General features: G+C 37.4%; 1 protein-coding gene across 2 annotated transcripts in view; it reads left to right on the top strand.

The window, feature by feature from the left end:
• The first annotated feature begins 475 nt into the window (after positions 1 to 475).
• Positions 476 to 18,709, top strand: part of LOC21406740 (zinc finger CCCH domain-containing protein 37) — a 30,613-nt gene continuing 12,379 nt past the window's right edge. Inside the window, exons 1-11 of one of the 2 annotated variants that reach the window (XM_024165356.1) lie at positions 476 to 806; positions 2,759 to 3,006; positions 5,371 to 5,427; positions 5,524 to 5,601; positions 5,697 to 5,759; positions 5,887 to 6,102; positions 7,150 to 7,187; positions 7,290 to 7,336; positions 7,457 to 7,566; positions 13,630 to 13,683; positions 14,204 to 14,347. In XM_024165356.1, coding sequence (XP_024021124.1) covers positions 536 to 806; positions 2,759 to 3,006; positions 5,371 to 5,427; positions 5,524 to 5,601; positions 5,697 to 5,759; positions 5,887 to 6,102; positions 7,150 to 7,187; positions 7,290 to 7,336; positions 7,457 to 7,566; positions 13,630 to 13,683; positions 14,204 to 14,347 — 1,326 coding nt within the window. In that variant the 5' untranslated portion in view covers positions 476 to 535. The remainder of the gene's footprint in view (positions 807 to 2,758; positions 3,007 to 5,370; positions 5,428 to 5,523; positions 5,602 to 5,696; positions 5,760 to 5,886; positions 6,103 to 7,149; positions 7,188 to 7,289; positions 7,337 to 7,456; positions 7,567 to 13,629; positions 13,684 to 14,203; positions 14,348 to 18,709) is intronic. The other variant, XM_024165357.1, reaches the window with a different exon arrangement.

Here is an 18,709-nt window from a genome sequence, read left to right on the forward strand (position 1 = left end):
TATAACGTAATTTTTAATATCTCAATTTTTAATCTCTTAAATTTATCTAATAAAAATTTAAATAAATTTAGTTAAATAGGGTACATTGTAATAAATTTTTAAATTCACGAATAGTTTATTAAAATTAAAAATTTAAGAAGTAATTTATTAAATCACGATAAGTTACAATTTTTAAATTCATGAATAGTTTATTAAAATTAAAAATTTAAGAGGTAATTTATTAAATCACGATAAATTTAGAGGATAATTGTGCTAAAATTACTTACTTATAAGCATGCCCAAGTGAAGAAAAAAAAGACACAAGTAAAAAATTTGAATTACATATTATCCACTATTTATTATTATTATTAAATTAGCTGTAGAAGATTTTAATTTTTAACTCTAGAATAAAAACAAAAATTTTTACTGAAGTAGTGTTAGCGAGATTATCAGGTGCAAATTTTTTTTATTTTTATTTTTATTAGCGCTTGTCAGTTAGCACATAGCGATGGCAACAGTGTGATTAATACGCTTTTAAACCCCAATTTCCACTCCAATGGCGGGCCATCTCTACGGCTTTGGAGCCGCACAATCTGCTGCTGCTTCCGGTCTCTCCAGCATCTACGCTGCCGCCGCCAATTCCCGTGCCCTAACGGAGCCTTACTTCCCCGCCTCTCTGGCCTCCTCCGATCCCTCCAACTACCCCGCCGCCGCCGCCATGTTTCTCTCCCACACCGATCCCTATGCTTCGCATTTGACCTCCCTCGCTTCCTGGCACTCCGCCGCCGACGACAACTCCGCCGCCGGCATCAAACGCTCCTCTGAAGGTTCTTGCTTCTTATCTCTTTCTTTCAGTCTTTAAATGAAAACTATTTGTTCGATTTTTTTTGGGGGAAAATGGTGATATAATACCGTGCCTTGATTTCTCATTGCTCCGAATTCGTTGTCAATTCGTTTGGTTTGGTTGACGATCTGATTTTTTAATCTGAGAGGAAAAGAAAACCAACAAATGTTCGTTACTGGTGTTAATTCTTTTTAATTGTTTCTCATTACTGTTTGGTTTCTGAGAAAATAGCGAGAATTTTTAGTAATTTAGATCATCAAAATTGGCATAAGTTAGGTGCTGTCTCCAAGTGCAATGTTGTACATTGTCAACCTAAAGTTAGAGTCTTATCTGTAGGTAATGCTGCTCGTTTGGTTATCAGTTGTTTGATTTATCATTGCTTGGGGTTATGAAATAAGTTGAGCGTTGCAATTGTAGTATCCACTGTAGTAAAATGCGGTGATTATTCTTGGTGTTAATCTTATTGTGCGTCGCTGAAGCTTTTCTTGCATTTTTGCACCATGAGTATGTTTGTTTTAAAGCCAATATGGGTATGCCGGTTGAGCTAATTTGTCTGTACTACTTTTCTTTTTGTGTTTGTATCTAAGTTTAACCGTATTCATCATTGAAAGTTTATTTGAAGAATGATTATAATTCCTTGGAGGGCTATCTAGAAAGAGAGATATGGGGACTGGGGTGGGAGGAATTTAGAGCTTTGAGAATTGTTTATTATTGTTGTTGTGTTTTCAAGTTATGGGGTCATTCTTCTGTTGAGTTTTTAGATTTTTTTGTTTTGTTTTGAAATTGTTGAGTTTTTGATTGCGCGATGAGGATTTCCTGGAGAAGGTTATCTTCTTTGCTGTGAGTACATTTTCCTTATTGAAAAAAGTGCTTGGTTTTGTTTTGGTCGTTTTTTTTTTTTTTTTTTTTTTTTCAGTCATTTGGAATGGATTTTAATAATGAAAATTAGAGCAAAACATAGCTACACAACTCAGTTTGGTAAGGTGAAAATAAGCAATCCCGCACTGTATGATAAGGATTACTTGGAAGGACCATTTTTTTTTTACAAAAGGAAAACAGAAACTAAGTAACTGACCCTTGGAAGGAGCAAACTGAAACAATGTTGTTAGCCTTATAATATTTTTCCTTCTGAATAATTATTTTCGAGCCTCTGGCTATGGAAGTTGCTAGAACTTTTTTAAGTCATGTGCAAATTGCATTTGTGAACTTTTCTCATTCAGCCTTTTGTAGTTTTACTCTGTTTTCCATGTCCAGTATTGCGATAAGGTGAATTGCTGCTTAGTTTGAAGCATTCAGGAGGGTCTAGATCAACAAGAATACAGAAGGCATTTATGTTAATTATTAATTTTCCTGATCCCCTATCTACTTATTTTAAGGGGCAAATACAACTCTTAGGACGTTTCTATCTACAATATTGATGTTTCATGACTGCATCCTTATCATGGGACTATATCTACACCCTAATTATGCAACTAAATACACATTTTTCAGAACAATGATAGGGTTGAAAATATCGTAATTTTATCGCTTTAGTAGCATATCTCGTTATTTGACATATATCTAAAGGCTGGCTTCCTTATAGGGGTAAAACACGTGAAGAGAATTTGAGTTCTTGGTTTATCATATTTGGGCATCTGAGTGTTGGATCTAAGAGCATATAAACATATATTATGCCATTTTAAAATATAATAATGTCATCAAAAGAAATAGATGCGCCTAATGAAGCTTAAAAAGGGAGGGACAGATAGTTTTTCTATTCAACTTCTTGAAAAACCCAGTTAATAACAATATTTTATCTGCATTCCATTCCATAAACTATTTTCCCCAATTTAATTCTATGCATACTTTGATTATTTATCTACTTATCTAAAAGTAGTTTTAAGCTATAGCTATATTCTGATTTTCTTGTATATACTCATCTACTATGTACTATAGCACTCTATCATCCGACTGTTTTGGGTGCCCCTAATACAATTGGGCAAAGTGAAGCTTGGTATTCTACAACCGCTTTGGCCAAGCGCTTTAAATATGAGGGTGCAAGCAATTTGCCTATATATCCACAGAGGCCAGGAGAGAAGGACTGTGCCCACTATATGCTCACAAGAACCTGTAAATTTGGAGATAGCTGCAAGTTTGACCATCCTATTTGGGTTCCTGAAGGTGGAATCCCAGATTGGAAAGAGGTGACCGTTTATTACAATATTTATGCCTATGATAATATTCTATTAGTATATACATATAACGATTTTGTATATATGTTTTTCCTTTTAAATTCTTATTCTGGTTCCATTTCTTTTCTTGAGAAAGTTCACCTTATATGATATTCACAACTTATTAGTATTTTGATAACAAATTATATTTATTTTTTGATGCTAACACTTGTAGTAGAATTGGTCCCAGGTTCGAACCTGGGGGTGGGGTGTTGCCAAAGGGGGCTTTTTAGTTTTTGATGCTAACGAGTGGATTGCACACAGTTAGAATTTTTATTTTGTTAGCCCCTGGATCAGAAGAGGATAGGCTTTGAAGTTGTTTTTCTGACTAATCTGATGCAGATCAGAATAGGAAAGGCCAGCACTTTCTGTTTTTGATGTTCTAACTTCTTTTGGAAATGAAAAACTTAGTGGGTCCAGTATACGGAGTTTCATCAATTGATAGTTTTTAAACATCTTTACCTAGTTCTCAATGTTTCACGGGTCAGCTTTGACCAACACAGAATAGTTAAGAGAATTTGGGAACTCGATTTTTTTAATAAAGTTTTTCTATTGGAAACCTTCATAAAGATAATAACACCATGAGTGTGATACAGAAATGTGGTCTGCTTGGTAAAATTGGTATCTCCACGAATGAGTTGCATAAATGAGGCCAATGTATTAAGATATTGACAGTCTAGAAATTTCCGGAAAGTATTTTTAACATGTGAAGACTACTTAAGATACTGATAATAGAGAAAATTATTGATCTAAATTTTATTCAAATATTTTTCTGTAGAGTTGTGTACGAGACTTCTTTTGTTGGTATTATTATTGTTGTTGTTGTTGTTGTTATTACTATTACTATCATTGAAGTTCTAAAAAATGTGAATTTTAAGCAATGGTTGCATCAATTCACGTCAAAAAACCTCATCTCTGGGAGCAACTTGCAAATAGTTGTTTCTTTTCTTTTTTAATTACATTTTTCATCTTTAAACCCATTTCACTTTATTTATGTTTGACTAGATTCAGGAATTGCTCATACTTTTTGTAGGTGAATTTTGAATCCTTAGTACATAATAAATATATTCCTGCAAACTAGCATATAATCAATGGGATGCTTACTTTTCAAAACTTTGATATGCCGGCCATCTTTGTTGCATTCTATACTCAATTCTGAGCTATTCTGTGTCCATTCAAATGTAAATGATATTCTGTGTTCGTTTCTTTAGTCAGTTGTGTGTTGTTGGCCTCGGATAGTTTTGTTTTGTTTTTACTGTTTATTGTTTTTGCTGGGTCTGTTTTTCTGAGGAATCCTCTCCCTCTCGCCCCTTGCATATTATTTTTTCTTCATTAATAATAGTTTCAGTTTCTTTTCAAAAAAAGGAAAAAAAAAAAAAATTCAAACATAACTGATATGGACAATTCTGGTAATATGTTTGGAAATGTAGCTTACATGGTCTAATGGGCGTTTTCCAACAGTTCATGGAAAAAGGAAGAGAATCAACAGATAGCATTGTTATTGCATAGTATGTCTTTTGGTGAATGTTATAGGGAGCTTTTCTGATCTGTTCTTATTGCTGCATGTTTGTATGTGCAATTATATGCATATTAAGATAAGCTTTGGTGGCATCTTCCCCGTTTTCCTGAATTACTAGCACTTAATCCTAAGACCATGCTAATCGTGTAAAAAGTTCACAATCTTGTACAACATTCTACGTAAAAGTTGAAACAGTATCGTCATTTATGCCTACGATTAGTCAATTTTGAACGTTTCTGGAACTGACTCTATCACACTGCAATTTCTTTTTTCTTACTTTTTTTTTTTTTTTTTTTTTGGGGGGGGGGGTAAGAAACACTATTTATTATGTCATAAAGAATCATGAGGTACAAAGGAGGACTGGATATCCACCTGAATAAAAAAGGGAAAAAAAGATTTAAAAAAACTAAGAATACAAAATAACAATATGAGTAGACTATGTGAACAAATGCCACTCTCTAAGCGATTGAAAATTACTAAAAGCTTTATCAGATGCATTCACACTGCAACCATAATCTTCACTTTTTCCTGCAGCTCGCTGACATTTCCTTCTACGCTACATCTTCAAAATTCCTCTTATTCCTTTCTACCTAAATTGTGCAACACAAAAAAATAGCAGTTTTCCAAATCTTTTCTCCTCTCGTTGAAACTTGCAATTTTGCTTTCTTGATTTTCACGTATGGAATATTTTTTAGCTTTAGAAATTGTAGTATATTATGTGTCGCTCAGAGTTTGTATTTGCCGTTTGTAATTGTTATTTTGCCACTTCCAAAACTGTATTCATCATTCTAACGAGTTAAAGAATCCTGTTCATTTAGATACCACCTATTGCTAGTGAAGCACTTCCTGAGAGACTGGGGCAGCCAGATTGTCCAGTAAGTTTCATTTTAAACTGTGTATCACTTTAGACAATTGTATATGCATTTACATAGTTAAAGCATGCAATACTCTCCTTGTTGTATTTATTGCAGTACTTTCTGAAGACTCAAAGATGTAAATTTGGTTTGAGATGCAAGTTTAACCATCCAAAAGATAAACTGGCTGCTGAAGTGAGTACAAGTTGACATGGGGATTTGCTTGATTTGTCTATTGTGTGATTTTATATCCCTTGGTTATGATGGTACATCCTCTACTGTGGTTTTAGGGTGCTTCAGAAAATGGTGACGTCACTGGCTTACCGGAGAGGCCTTCTGAAGCTCCATGTGCTGTAAGATAAATTATCTATGCTTTTCAGTTGGATTATTATCTGCTTCTCTGCATTGTTGATCTGGTAATCCTGCATGCATAACTTGTGTGTACGTAAACATATATCCCTAAATTGCAATCTTGAGCAGTTTTACTTGAAGACTGGAACATGCAAATTCGGTTCAACGTGCAAATTCCATCATCCAAAAGACATCCAGTTACCATCAGCTGGGCATGACAATGGATCTAGCCAACATGAATCAGCTAAGAAAGAGGGAACAGCTGGAGATTCAAATGTTTTGAAATCTTGTGTTTCATTCATCCCAGCAATATATTACAACACCAAAGAACTTCCTATAAGGCCGGTAATGCAGTTTTTTATAATTATGGAAAGTTGTTAATGAGCCTTAGTATTTTGGATGCACAAGCATATTGCAATTTTGTTTTTTTCCTTTCCGGGGAAATATTTTGGGGGAGGCGGTAATGCAGCTTTGGTAAATTAGTGTTATAGTTGCTTTCTCTCTTTGGGCAATTTTACAATTTTATTGGGAGTCTTAACATACAAGCAACGTTTTGAAATCAGTCTTGAGTTGGATCATAGTACTATATGATCCAAAAATAATGCTACATATAATGTGATTAATGATTCTGACGGTAAAAATCTTTATTGAAGTATCCATATAATTTTGAAAGGAAATGTAATTAAAGAAGTTATATTTCTCTAGCAACAAGTCAAGTTCTTTGCTTTTGGCTGGAGTAAAGCAAGATTGAAAAGGTTGAGAAAAGAAGACCATGACTCATGAAAAGATAAAGGGAAGGAGGGAATAATGAATGAGAGGCAACTGGCAGGCATTGTTAGTAAGAAAGGAAAAAAGAAAGAAAAAATTGGTTGGAAGGGGAGGAAATATCGGGAATATGAATAGATGGTACAAAATCCCAAGGGTTTATCGTGAAGGGTGTCCCAATATATATATATATTTATTTTTTTTTCTGAATTCCTTTTAGTTTTTAGAGTTTGTTTCGCTGGTGAATTTCCAGACTCTGAGTGAACCCTATAATAAAGAAGCTATGGCCTGAGAATAAAATTTGCCAGTAGGATAACGTTTCCAGGATTAGTAGGATCCTCCATGATTGTAGTTCCTGCCAATAACACATTTCCCCTTTTCTAGTTCTTATCTTACCTTGATCCTGTTTCCCAACTATATGATTGTATGATCCTGCCAATATCTCTTCTACAAGTGCTAAATTTTGCTTCATGAGGGTCAGAAGCAGAGATGGGTTGAATTATTGAATAGGTTTAGCTTGCCTATGCTTCTGTCAAGCTGTCAAGATGACATTTTTCTTTTCTTGTTTCTTTGCTTTTAATGTTCATAATATAGCAACTTCATTAATTGTATATTTCATTCTCACAGGGTGAACCAGATTGTCCATTCTACCTTAAAACTGGCAGGTTAAACATGTTTACTTTTGTTAACTAGTTTTGACCAAAATATAAAATCAGCAGAAATGGTTCACTTTTTTTTTTCTTTTCCTTTTTTCTTTGGTGAATCAGTTGCAAGTATGGTGCCACTTGCCGGTACAATCATCCTGACAGGCTGGGTATGTGCACGATTACAGTGTTCATTTTCTGATTCATTTTTGTATCTTGTTTCGAGTGTTTATTAAATAGTGCCCTTCCCTATTTCTTTGCTGAGCTATTTTGTGCTATCAATCCCCCAGCTTCTTCAATTGGCCATGCCATTGTAGCTTCTCCGGCAGCTGGTCTGAACATTGTCAATTCTGTTGCTTCTCTATATCAGACAATTGACCCCAGATTGGCTCAGGCAACGGTAAATGGTTTTGTTTTGTTTTGTTGTTATATATGTGTGTGTGTGTGTGTGTGTGTGTGTGTGTGTGTATAAATCCGTTTCTAGTGAATTGTGTCATTTTATTTGAAGTGATGTTGGGATTACATCATTTAATCTCTCTAACGCAAAACCTCCAAACACGCACACCTTAGATGCAGGCTGACGCATAAGTGATCATGTGTTTTATTACTATTAGGGTAATTATCATCCTATTAACTTGTGACTCTTTTTTTTTGGTTCAAATATTACAAAGGTCTGTGTGTTCTTAAAAATATTATATTGGTACTTGCGAGTTTAAAATGTGTTGCCCGAGTACCAAAATACCTTTTTCTTTTTTTTTTTTAAAATAAGAAAAAGACGCTTTTTACTGATGTGAAACAAAGCAAAGAGGACAAGGAGTCCTTGAGGAGCAGAAAAACCAAAAAAGCCAAAACAAAAACTCAAACCAGAAAAGACAACAAGGAAAGAGGGAGGGGGAGGGAACTCAATGGCCAATAACATCCACCCAAATAACGATAATCAAAGCAAAGGGGTAATCTTTTAACTCTGTCTGTTAACGCCTGTATCGATGCATAGTACTTTGCCTTCTTAAACAAATCTTCTGCCCTCGTCTCTTTATCATTGAAGATTCGTGAACTTCTCTCCATCCATAAAGTCACACATGAGTGAGATCACCATACACTTCCATAAGACCTTCACCATTCTCTGTGTCCCGAAACCAACCATCTCTTCCATCATTAAAGAATTACAATGTGCCAAAAACATCCACGGAAAGCATGCCTTAAGGAACAGCTCATGCCATAATTCCCTAGCCACACGGCAGTGCAATAGAATGTAGTCTAAGGTTTGCCTTAAGGAACATCTCATGCCATAATTCCCTAGCCACACGGCAGTGCAATAGAATGTAGTCTAAGGTTTCCCCTCTCTTTCGCACATGACATACCAGGAAGGAGAAAGATGCACTCGGAAATTGGTTATTAGTTGTTGTTGGAGGGTAATTAATACGATTAGTAGTTATTAGTTGTTTGTCGATAGTGATGTAGTGTGGAAGCATACTAGAAAGATGCACTCGGAAAAAGAAAACAACTTTCCAGAATTTGTTGGTTCGCGCAAAATACCGGAGATAGAGCGTCTACCAACCTATTGATTCACTCATGAATGCCAGTAAAATAAAGATAGAAACAAAACTTGTTAAGTGTAACGAGTATTTTATTAATCGAACTCCTAAAAAAGCTCAACATAAGGTTCCCTATTTATAGGAGCCAAATCCTAAAGCAAATCTAATTCCTAATTTGAAAACCAATCTAATTCCTAAAATAAAGATGATACTGAATTTAATACTCAATAATATGAAGATAAATAACTAAAGATCATCCTAAAAATAATTCTAATAAGATAATGGTAATCCCCCAAATGTCTTAATTTTGCCACTGCCTCACACTCTCAGGGGTGGAGAGAGTCGCCCTCGAATCCATAGTAGCTTCAAATCTTGACCTCTTGTTGTTCCAATTGCATTGATATGGTCACATTCACAATCCCACACGATCTAGGCGTCTCCTCGCTGACATGCTTTAGGAGCATAGCAAGGCTCTGATACGAAATGATGTAACCTAGAAGCATACAAGAAAAATGCACACAGAAAAAGGATATGACCTTCCTAAAATTTGTCAATTCTACTTGATTTCTCTTGCTATTGTGCGTGTATGTGTTTTGGGTTCTTATCAAGTTGTATCAGAGCATTTGATATAGGCATTGCTGAAATATGGATGGACGAGTTGAGGCGAGGGAACATAAATGCTTGCCGGTTGTTCTCGAGTTAAAAGGTGGGTGTTTTTGAGATTTAGGTTCACTCAATAAAGAAATCCTTGTGAGAAATTTATGGCCAGCAAGAAGGCTTGGTAAAGTAGGTGCAATTCCGATAATTCTGAAGTCTTTGCCGCTCCATTAAAGGAGATTTCGGAGCAGCTGTTAAGGAAAGCAATTTTATCAGTGGTCTTCAAGTGGAATAGTTGTCATTGTAACTGATTTGGGTGTGGGGAAAGGGTTGTTGTAACTAATTAATAATTGTTTAGTAGTTTGTTAGAGTGGAATTAGTGCGTAATTGATTAGTACTTCTTGTTAGTAGTTTTTATAGGGGAAGTGGACAAAATTGAGGATTATTCGTTAGTGGGAGGGAAGGTGGATTATTAGGGGACTTAGTTACTTGGGAAATCAAGTGTGTGAGTGAGTAGACTCGAATATTTGCTGCTCTAGGAATTTTCACTCATTTGCCTTGGGTTTCTGTTAGGTACTAAGTAATAGAGTTAGTAATTAGTGATTAGTTAAAGGGCTTAATTCACTAGAGGGTCATTGTTAGCAATTTGTTGGAATGCACCATTGTATTTGGAGTCTTGATTAGTGGTTGTAGTTTTTGTGATTATTTCAATAAGATTCAGTTCAATTTCTCAGTGATTGTGCTTGGGATCCTAACAGTTTCCATTTCTTTAATTAAACTTCTACTGAAATGTCTACTTGATTTCTCTTGCTATTGTGTGTTCCATCCACCCTCCATCTTACTCTCCCAAGAATCGGTTCCAGACCCTGTGTAATAAATTTCTATGGGTTTCTATGTGTATCTCTAGCAACAATGTTAAAATCCCAGTTATTAGATTGTAATCCACACTTCCTTCTAATGACCGTGGCCCATACGGAACCAAGAAGACTCTAACTTGAACATGGGAGTTGATCTGCAAAGACTGAATCTTTATTGATGAAGTAATTGGAAGATTACACAGAAAACCCTAATAGTGGTGTGTATTTGGGAGACCACTAGCTCTCCCAAAGTTTCCTCAAATTTCCCACTAATCAGACCTCCTTTCATGAGCTACTAACCCCCTTGTTTATACTACTCTTTCTTACTAACAAACTACTAATTCCCTTAAACCAACTAACAAGTCCTATCAGGAACCTTCTTTTCTCTTTAATATTGTTATCGTTACTTTTTTCATTAGTTTACTGTTACCTAATTATGTTATTTTGACTGTGCCTTATTTGGATGGAAAGGAGTGCTAGGACTTTTGAAGATAGGGAAATGGAGTTTAGGGATCCATTTGCGAAAGTGAAGTTTTCAGCTTCTTTATGGGCCTCGATGAATAAAGCCTTTAAAGATCTAGTTAGAAGTGTCTATTGTCTTCTCTAATAATAGCTACTTAGCTACACTATTTATTGTATCCTATTTTTAGTCTGTTTAGTATTAGTTGGTAGATACAATTAATATCTAATCCCTGTATATGTTAGTGTTTTTCCTGAGTAATAAAACATAACAGAGGTATTTTTCACTTATATGGTATCAGAGCAAGACTTAGATATCTTGTTACCTTCTTGTGGCCTTCATTGCCATCTTTTCCGGGGTGCCTTTATTGCCGCCGATCACTCTACTTCTGGCGACCTTCATTGTTGCCTATTTTCCTAGGGTTTATTCCCTAGCTCTGTTACTACCCTTGCCCCACTTTCTAGGGTTTTGTTGCTTTCAGACCCAACACTGCGCCGTCCAGATCGCTGCCTCCGCCAGTACGCCGCTGCCTCTTCTGTTAGGGTTTGCTAAAAGCGCAACCTAGATCTGTTTGCAGACCTCAGAGCCCAGATCGCCTAGGGTTTCGGATCTCGTCGACAGTCGTCCGCCTCTGGTTTGTAGTTCCTTTCACCTTCTGCTTCTTCTAACCAAATAAAGAAGATATTTGGTCTTTGTGCAAGCTGGGTGTTGGGTGTTTTTTTTTTCCTATATATATATTTCCAAGATGTTAGCATCCAAAATTTCCTCCGGTGTATCATCAGAAATTTCTCAACATCCCACAGTTTATTCTGAAAACCCAACCCTTCAGCTTACTACCTATAGACTAAATGAAAAAAATTTCATGGCATGGTCCTAATCAGCAATCATTTCTCTAAGGGGCAAAGGCTGATTCAAGTGCATCTCCGGATCTGTCCAACAACCACCTGAAGATGATCCTAAATATGAGATGTCTAACAACCACCTGAAGATGATCCTAAATATGAGATGTGGGAAGCTGAAAACGCTATGGTAATGTTCTGGCGTTTACATTCCATGATCCCAGAGATTAGCAGGACGTACATGTTGCTCCCCACAGTGAAATCCATTTGGGATGCCGTGAACAAGACCAATTCCAAAACCGGGTTCGCTTCAGAGATTTGTCAAATCAAGAAACAGATCACTCAAACTCACTAAGGAACTGTAGACGTCACAACATACTTCTACACTCTCAAAGGTTTGTTGGCTGAACTTGATCTTTACTAAAAACTTGAGTTTGAATGTGCTCTTGATGCAAAGAAGATTAAGGATCTCATGGATCAATGGTCGCAATAGGCTACACTCAGACTTATAGAATCGACTACCTTGAAACATTTGCTCCAGTAGCCAAGATTAACACTATCAATTCTCTTATCACTGGCAGCAACAAAGGAGTGGCCCTTAACACCAACTTGACGTGAAGAATGCCTTTCTACATGGGGATGTGGAGGAAGAAGTGTATATGGATATTCCTCCAAGGTATCAAGAAAGTCAGAGGCAATAAAGTGTGTTAGACTGAAGAAGTCCCTTTTTGGTTTGAAGCAATCGCCTCGAGCATGATTTGGAAGATTCTCTTGAGCTATGCGAAACCGAGACTACTTTCAGAGTCAAGGTTATCACACCCAGTTCATAAAAGGGTCAGGAAATGGAAAGCTCACAGCTTTGATTGTGTATGTTGATAATATCATTGTGACGGGTGATGACAACGAGGAGATAGCTGGATTGAAGACCTATCTTTCCCCGGAATTTGAAATCAAGGATTTAGGGAGCTTGCGTTCTTAGGAATTGAAGTGGCTCGATCAAGACATGGGATCTACATCTCACAATAGAAATACACTCAAGACTTACTTCAAGAAGCAGGAGTGACTGGATGTAAACCAAGTGATACTCTGATTGAGGCGAACCATTGTCTTGGGGAAATCACAGGGGAAGAACCAGTTGACAAAGGTGAGTATCAGAGGATGGTAGGAAAGCTCATCTACTTATCTCACATAAGACCCGACATTGCCTATGCTGTAAGCGTAGTGAGTCAATTTATGCATGCTCCTTTAAAACCTCATTTAGAAGTCACACATCAAAATCCTAAGATATCTGAAAGGTTCTCCGGGGAAAGGTCTTCTATTTTGCAAGAATGAGAAACTACAGGCATAAGCTTACACTGATGCTGAAATGGATCGACGATCTACTACTGGATACTGCATCTTTCTTGGAGGCAACTTGGTCTCTTGGAGAAGCAAGAAACAACCGACAACCAATTGTAGCTCGTTCTAGTGTTGAGGTAGAATTTCGTGCTATGGCACAAGGAATATGTGAACTACCTTGGCTAAAGATTATTATGTCAGACTTACAAATCAACATTGATGGTCCCATGATGCTCTATTGTGACAACAAAGCAGCCATTGACATTGTTCACAACCCTATACAGCATGATCACACAAAGCACGTGGAGGTTGATCGACACTTTATCAAGGAGAAGATTGAATCTGGGTTAATTTGTACACCATATGTACCTTCTCACTGTCAGCTTGTAGATGCTCTCACCAAAGGGTTTCCGAGTTCAACATTTCAACATCTGATAAGCAAGCTTGGAATGCAAAGTATCTTCGCATTAGCTTGAGGGGGAGTGTTAGAAGTCTCTAGGATCGTCTTCTCTAATAATAGCTACTTAGCTACACTATTTATTGTATCCTATTTTTAGTCTGTTTAGTATTAGTTGGTAGATACAATTGATGTCTAATCCTTGTATATATTAGTGTTTTTCCTAAGTAATAAAACATTATAGAGGTATTTTCACTTATAGATCTTTACTTTTTCTTTGATTGTTTGGAATATGAAGGATTTTATAGGAGGCTAACTGTCATGTATTTTTTAGGGTTTTTGTTGTGTGGCCTATTTTTATTTCTTTTAGTGTTGTGTTAACACTTTCTCCCCAATTTACAGAACTTCATCTTGGTGCATTATTTGTTTGCTTGTTGCAGGTGGGAGTGGGCCCAAATGTTTACCCTCAACGCCCTGGACAGCTTGAATGTGATGTGAGCATTTTGAAACTTATTTGTTATATTTTTCTATTTATTGCCTACTCCAAAATTTAATTTGGGATGCATAAAACAACTTTAAAAGTGGAATGTTGGACGTCATTGAAAAGTTGGTTTAGCATATCCGTTTCTATGACAACTTTTATTTATTGTTAAACAATTTTCTCGTTTAGGAAACCGAACTTGCTTGTATGTTTTTTAAACGCAGACTCATGTATTGATCTTCCACCACACGAGTGAAGTTTGAAAATTTTATCTTACTTTAGTTTGAAGGAAACAAACAAAAGAAAATGTTAGTTATTAGTGAGAAAAGTATGATCTTTTCCCGAATTCTATAATATGCAGATTCATGCAACAAAGGTATCTGTTTCCTCTGTTTGTATATAGAGATGTTTAACTGTCTGTGCATGTTCTTTTGATGAATTTCTTTTTTTTTTTAATTACTTACTCCATCAATGAATTATTGAGTTTTTATAATGCTGTCATGCAAGTATTGTGCTTTTTTCAATGATTGCAGTACTATATGAAGACTGGGGAATGTAAATTTGGTGAGCGATGCAAGTTCCATCACCCCATGGATCGGTTAGCATCAACGCAGTTAGCCGGGCAAGCTCAGCAACAAATTGTTAAGCTCACTCTTGCGGGTCTCCCTAGGAGAGAGGTATGCTTTATTTTTATTTGGGATCGTTTAAGGGGGGAATGCGTCATGCGCTCAGGGTAATTCGTCTCACGAGGAGGGAGGTTAGGCTCCATAGTCGAAGAGACGTCCCACGATTTGAGAGCATATCATATTCGGTTGCCGCCTAAAAAGAAGGGTTTTTCTGTTTCCTTATCCAATAAATTCGGAGTTCTAGAAGATTCTAATCAGGTCATGGGGGTTGAATACGTTCCATGCAATCAAGCCCATTCTGAGCCTGGGTTGTTATTAGGTGGGCCTAGCTCAACAGATCATAAGGCTGATGCTTTGGAATTGGGTTTTGGTAAGGCCCCTTCAAAACCAGTTAATTTTAGCAAAAAGCAAATGGGCCTCAGGTGGAGGCCCAAAAAGAAAGGTGATTTTATTAGGGCCAAAATAAAGAAGTGGGAAGACAATTTTCTGAGGAGGAAACCCAGGAATCCGGTTCTACATTATTCCAGCGATGGGGAGTTAGAAAAGCACCGAATAAAACCTTATCCCCTTTTTTATCGATGATCTAGGTATTTCCAAAAAGGTCTAAACGCTCAGAAGATGGAGAAGGAGGTCAATTTCATCCCAGATCTGCCTGGGGTCGATTCGGAGGAAGATTTTGTTGCAGATTCGGAGGAAGGGGCTCTGACGTTAATTGACACGGAGGTAATTTGGATGAGGACGCTGACAGTTCTCGTTCAGTTTCTTCGTTTTCATCTTCAAAAGCTGATGCGGGGGAGCAAGGAAATTTCGTCAGGCTGGAGGATGTGAGGCTTCTCATTGCACCTAATGTGGACCAGCGGGTAAGTCCCACTCCTATGGGAGGTTTCTGAGGATCGAGTGTTATATCTCTCTCCATTAGCCTCGCTGGCTCCACCAGAATTGGATAATATTTTGAATGATATGAGGGCAGTGACGGTTCTGGAAAGTAAGGAAGCAAAGTTTTCAGTTTCGGCAAAGAGAAGGACATGCTCCAAGAATGAAAATTGGGAACTATCTTTGGCAAACAAGAGTAGCACGGTGAAAATTGGTGGAAAGGAAGTTGCAGCAGCAACAACAACAAGCCTTAATCCCAACTTAATTGGGGTCGGCTATATGGATTTTATTTTTTCACACAGCTCTGTTCGAAATTATATTTTCTTGAAGGCCTAGATCTAGAATGTATTTCCTAACGACTTCGGTCCACGTAATTCTTGGTCTACCCATCTCTCTTAGTATTAGGTATAAGAATGTCCTCACAAGCACAGACTGGTGCTTCTAGCGGTCTACGTTGGACATGTCCGAACCACCTCAAGCGGCCTTCGCGCACCTTATCTTCTATTGGTGCTACACCTATTTTACTACGAATAACTTCATTTCTTATGCGATCCATTCTCGTATGACCACTCATCCATCTTAATATACACATTTCTGCCACACTCATCTTAGATATATATTGTCTCTTAATGGCCCAACATTCAGTACCATATAACATAGTTGGCGGATTACAGTCCTATAGAACTTTCCTTTCAACTTAATAGGCATCATAAAACTCCCGTAGCATTCTTCCATTTAACCCACCATGCTTTAATCCTATGTTGAATATCCTATTCTATATCTCCTTCGTACTGCAATCCTATAGAACTTTCCTTTCAACTTAATAGGCATCATAAAACTCCCGTAGCATTCTTCCATTTAACCCACCCTGCTTTAATCCTATGTTGAATATCCTATTCTATATCTCCTTCGTACTGCACTATAGACCCAAGGTACTTAAACTTCCTATAAGCTCCAATCTCCACACCATCTAAAGAAATTTCATCACTCCGATTACTTGAGTTACTAAACCTACAGTGCATGTATTCAGTTTTAGTCCTACTTAACTTAAATCCCTTCGTCTCGAGAGTCTGTCTCCACAGTTCTAACTTACGGTTAACTCCTTCCCTATGTTCATCAACTAAAACTATATCATCCGCAAAAAACATACACCAAGGAACTCTATCTTGGGTTTCTCTTGTCAGCTCATCCATCACGATGGTGAAAAGATAAGGACTAAGAGCAGATCCTTGATTAAGGCCGATCCGAATGGGGAACTCTGTTGTGTAGCCTCCAGCAGTCCTTACACTTGTGACCACCCCATCGTACATGTCTTTAATTATCTTAATATATCTCACATGCACTCCTCTCTTTTCTAGCACCCACTATAAAACTTCCCTCGGCACCCTATCATATGCCTTTTCTAAATCTATAAAGACCATATGTAGGTTTGTCTTGGCTTCTCTGTACCTTTCCATCAGCATCCTAAGAAGAAAAATGGCTTCCGTGGTTGATTTGCCTGGCATGAAGCCAAATTGGTTACCTGAGATGGTAGTTGTGGCCCTTAATCTCCTTTCGATAACTCTCTCTCAAAGTTTCATAGTGTGGCTTATGAACTTTATGCCTCTATAATTGTTACAATTCATAACATCTCCTTTATTCTTGAAGACGGGGACAAGAATACTTTTCCTCCATGCATCAGGCATATGCTTCTTCTTTAGTATCTCATTAAAAAACTTAGTGGGCCACACAATTTCAACATCTCCTAACGCCATCCAAACCTCTATTGGAATATCATCTGGCCCACATGCCTTCCCCTTTTTCATCTTCCGTAGTGCAGTTGTAACTTCTGAGACTCTGATTCCTCTTGTATACATCACATTAGGTTCTCCTTGTGACTTAAGATTGCCAAACTCTATCGCATGATCATCATTATAAAGCTTCTCAAAGTAACTCTTCCACCTTTCCCTAATGTCTTTATCTCTTGTAAGAACTTGATCCGTATCATCCTTAACACACCTCACTTGATTTAGGTCCTAACACTTCCTTTCTCTTATCTTAGCTAATATATATCACTCTCTCATTCTCTAGTCCCAAGTTTCCTATATACTTCATCTAAGTAAGTAAAACGAGCCTTACCAACTGCTCGCTTAGTTTTTCTTTTCGTTTCTTTGTACTTATTAAAGGTTTCAACATCCTTACGCTTTAGTACATCTCTATATAAATCCCTCTTGGTCTTAATAGCCTTTTGAACTTTCTCACTCCACCACTAGGTTTCTTTCCCAGGGGGGCCTTTACCTCTAGATTCCCCTAGTACCTTCTTTGCCACTTTTCTAATGTAGCTGGCCATGGCATCCCGCATAGTATGTACATTACCTACATATGACAAAGTAGCCTCATCTAACAATTTCTCTTTAAAGGCCAATTACTTTATTCCCTTCAAATGCCACCAAGGAGTTCGTGGGAGGTGGTTTATCTTAATCCTTTTATTGCAAAGCTTAATGCTCACATCTAAGATCATATGTTGGGTGGCTAGTACTTCTCCGGGAATTACTTTACAATCCTTACATAAAGAACGATCTCTATACCTGGTGAGGAAATAATCTGTCTGGCTTAAGTTCATTCCATTCTTAAAAGTTATCAAGTGAGAATATCTTTTCTTGAAAAATGTGTTTGTTATGATAAAATCATGTCCCAACGCAAATTTCAAAATAGATTTCTCTTCTTCGTTTCGAGCTCCAAGACCAAAACTACCATGGATCATTTCCAAGTTTTCCCTATCCTTACCAACATGGCCATTGAAATCTCCTCCAATGAAAATGCTATCCTCATTGTCTATACGACACACGAAGTCATCCATGTCTTCCCAGAACTTGACTTTAGTTTCCGCATCCAATCCTATTTGTGGAATTAAGCACTAATTACATATATGGACTTATTTCCTGGCACCAATTTGAGCATAATAATTCTATCCCCTATTCGCTTAATCTCAACTACGTCATCCTTCACAGTTTTGTCCACTAGAATACCAACTCCATAATCTCCTTTGCTTTCTCTCCTGTCCACTTCGTTTTCTGTAAGCATAAAATGTTAATTCTTCTTCTTACCATAACATCTACTAACTCCATAAATTTACCAGTTAAAGAACCTACATTCTAACTACCTAAATGAATTTTCCTATCATGGGCTAGCTCTGCCCCTTGCACACGTCCATGAATGTGCAAGGACCCCCCTTGCATATTTTTCACCATATCCGGGGCCCGACATGGCACATGGGTTCCCTTTTCTCCCCGCACCCGTCCATGAATGTGCGAAGACCCCCCTTGCCTATTTAACACTATACCCGGGGCCCGGCATAGCGCGTCGCACGTAGGGAACGCCCCAACAGATTCTATGTGAGTGAAATCCATAAGAGTGACTTATTTTTACGCTAGCCGTCAACCTACCGCAACCCTCCTCCTTTACCCGGGCTTGGGACCGGCTTTACAAACGCATAGACGGAGTTAAAGGAGGTTATTCAGATTATGCAGCTCCAAATATCAACACCGAAGAAGGGACCAC

The sequence above is a fragment of the Morus notabilis genome, unplaced genomic scaffold, assembly GCF_000414095.1.
Source record: "Morus notabilis unplaced genomic scaffold, ASM41409v2 Scaffold179, whole genome shotgun sequence".
Taxonomy (NCBI): Eukaryota; Viridiplantae; Streptophyta; class Magnoliopsida; order Rosales; family Moraceae; genus Morus; species Morus notabilis.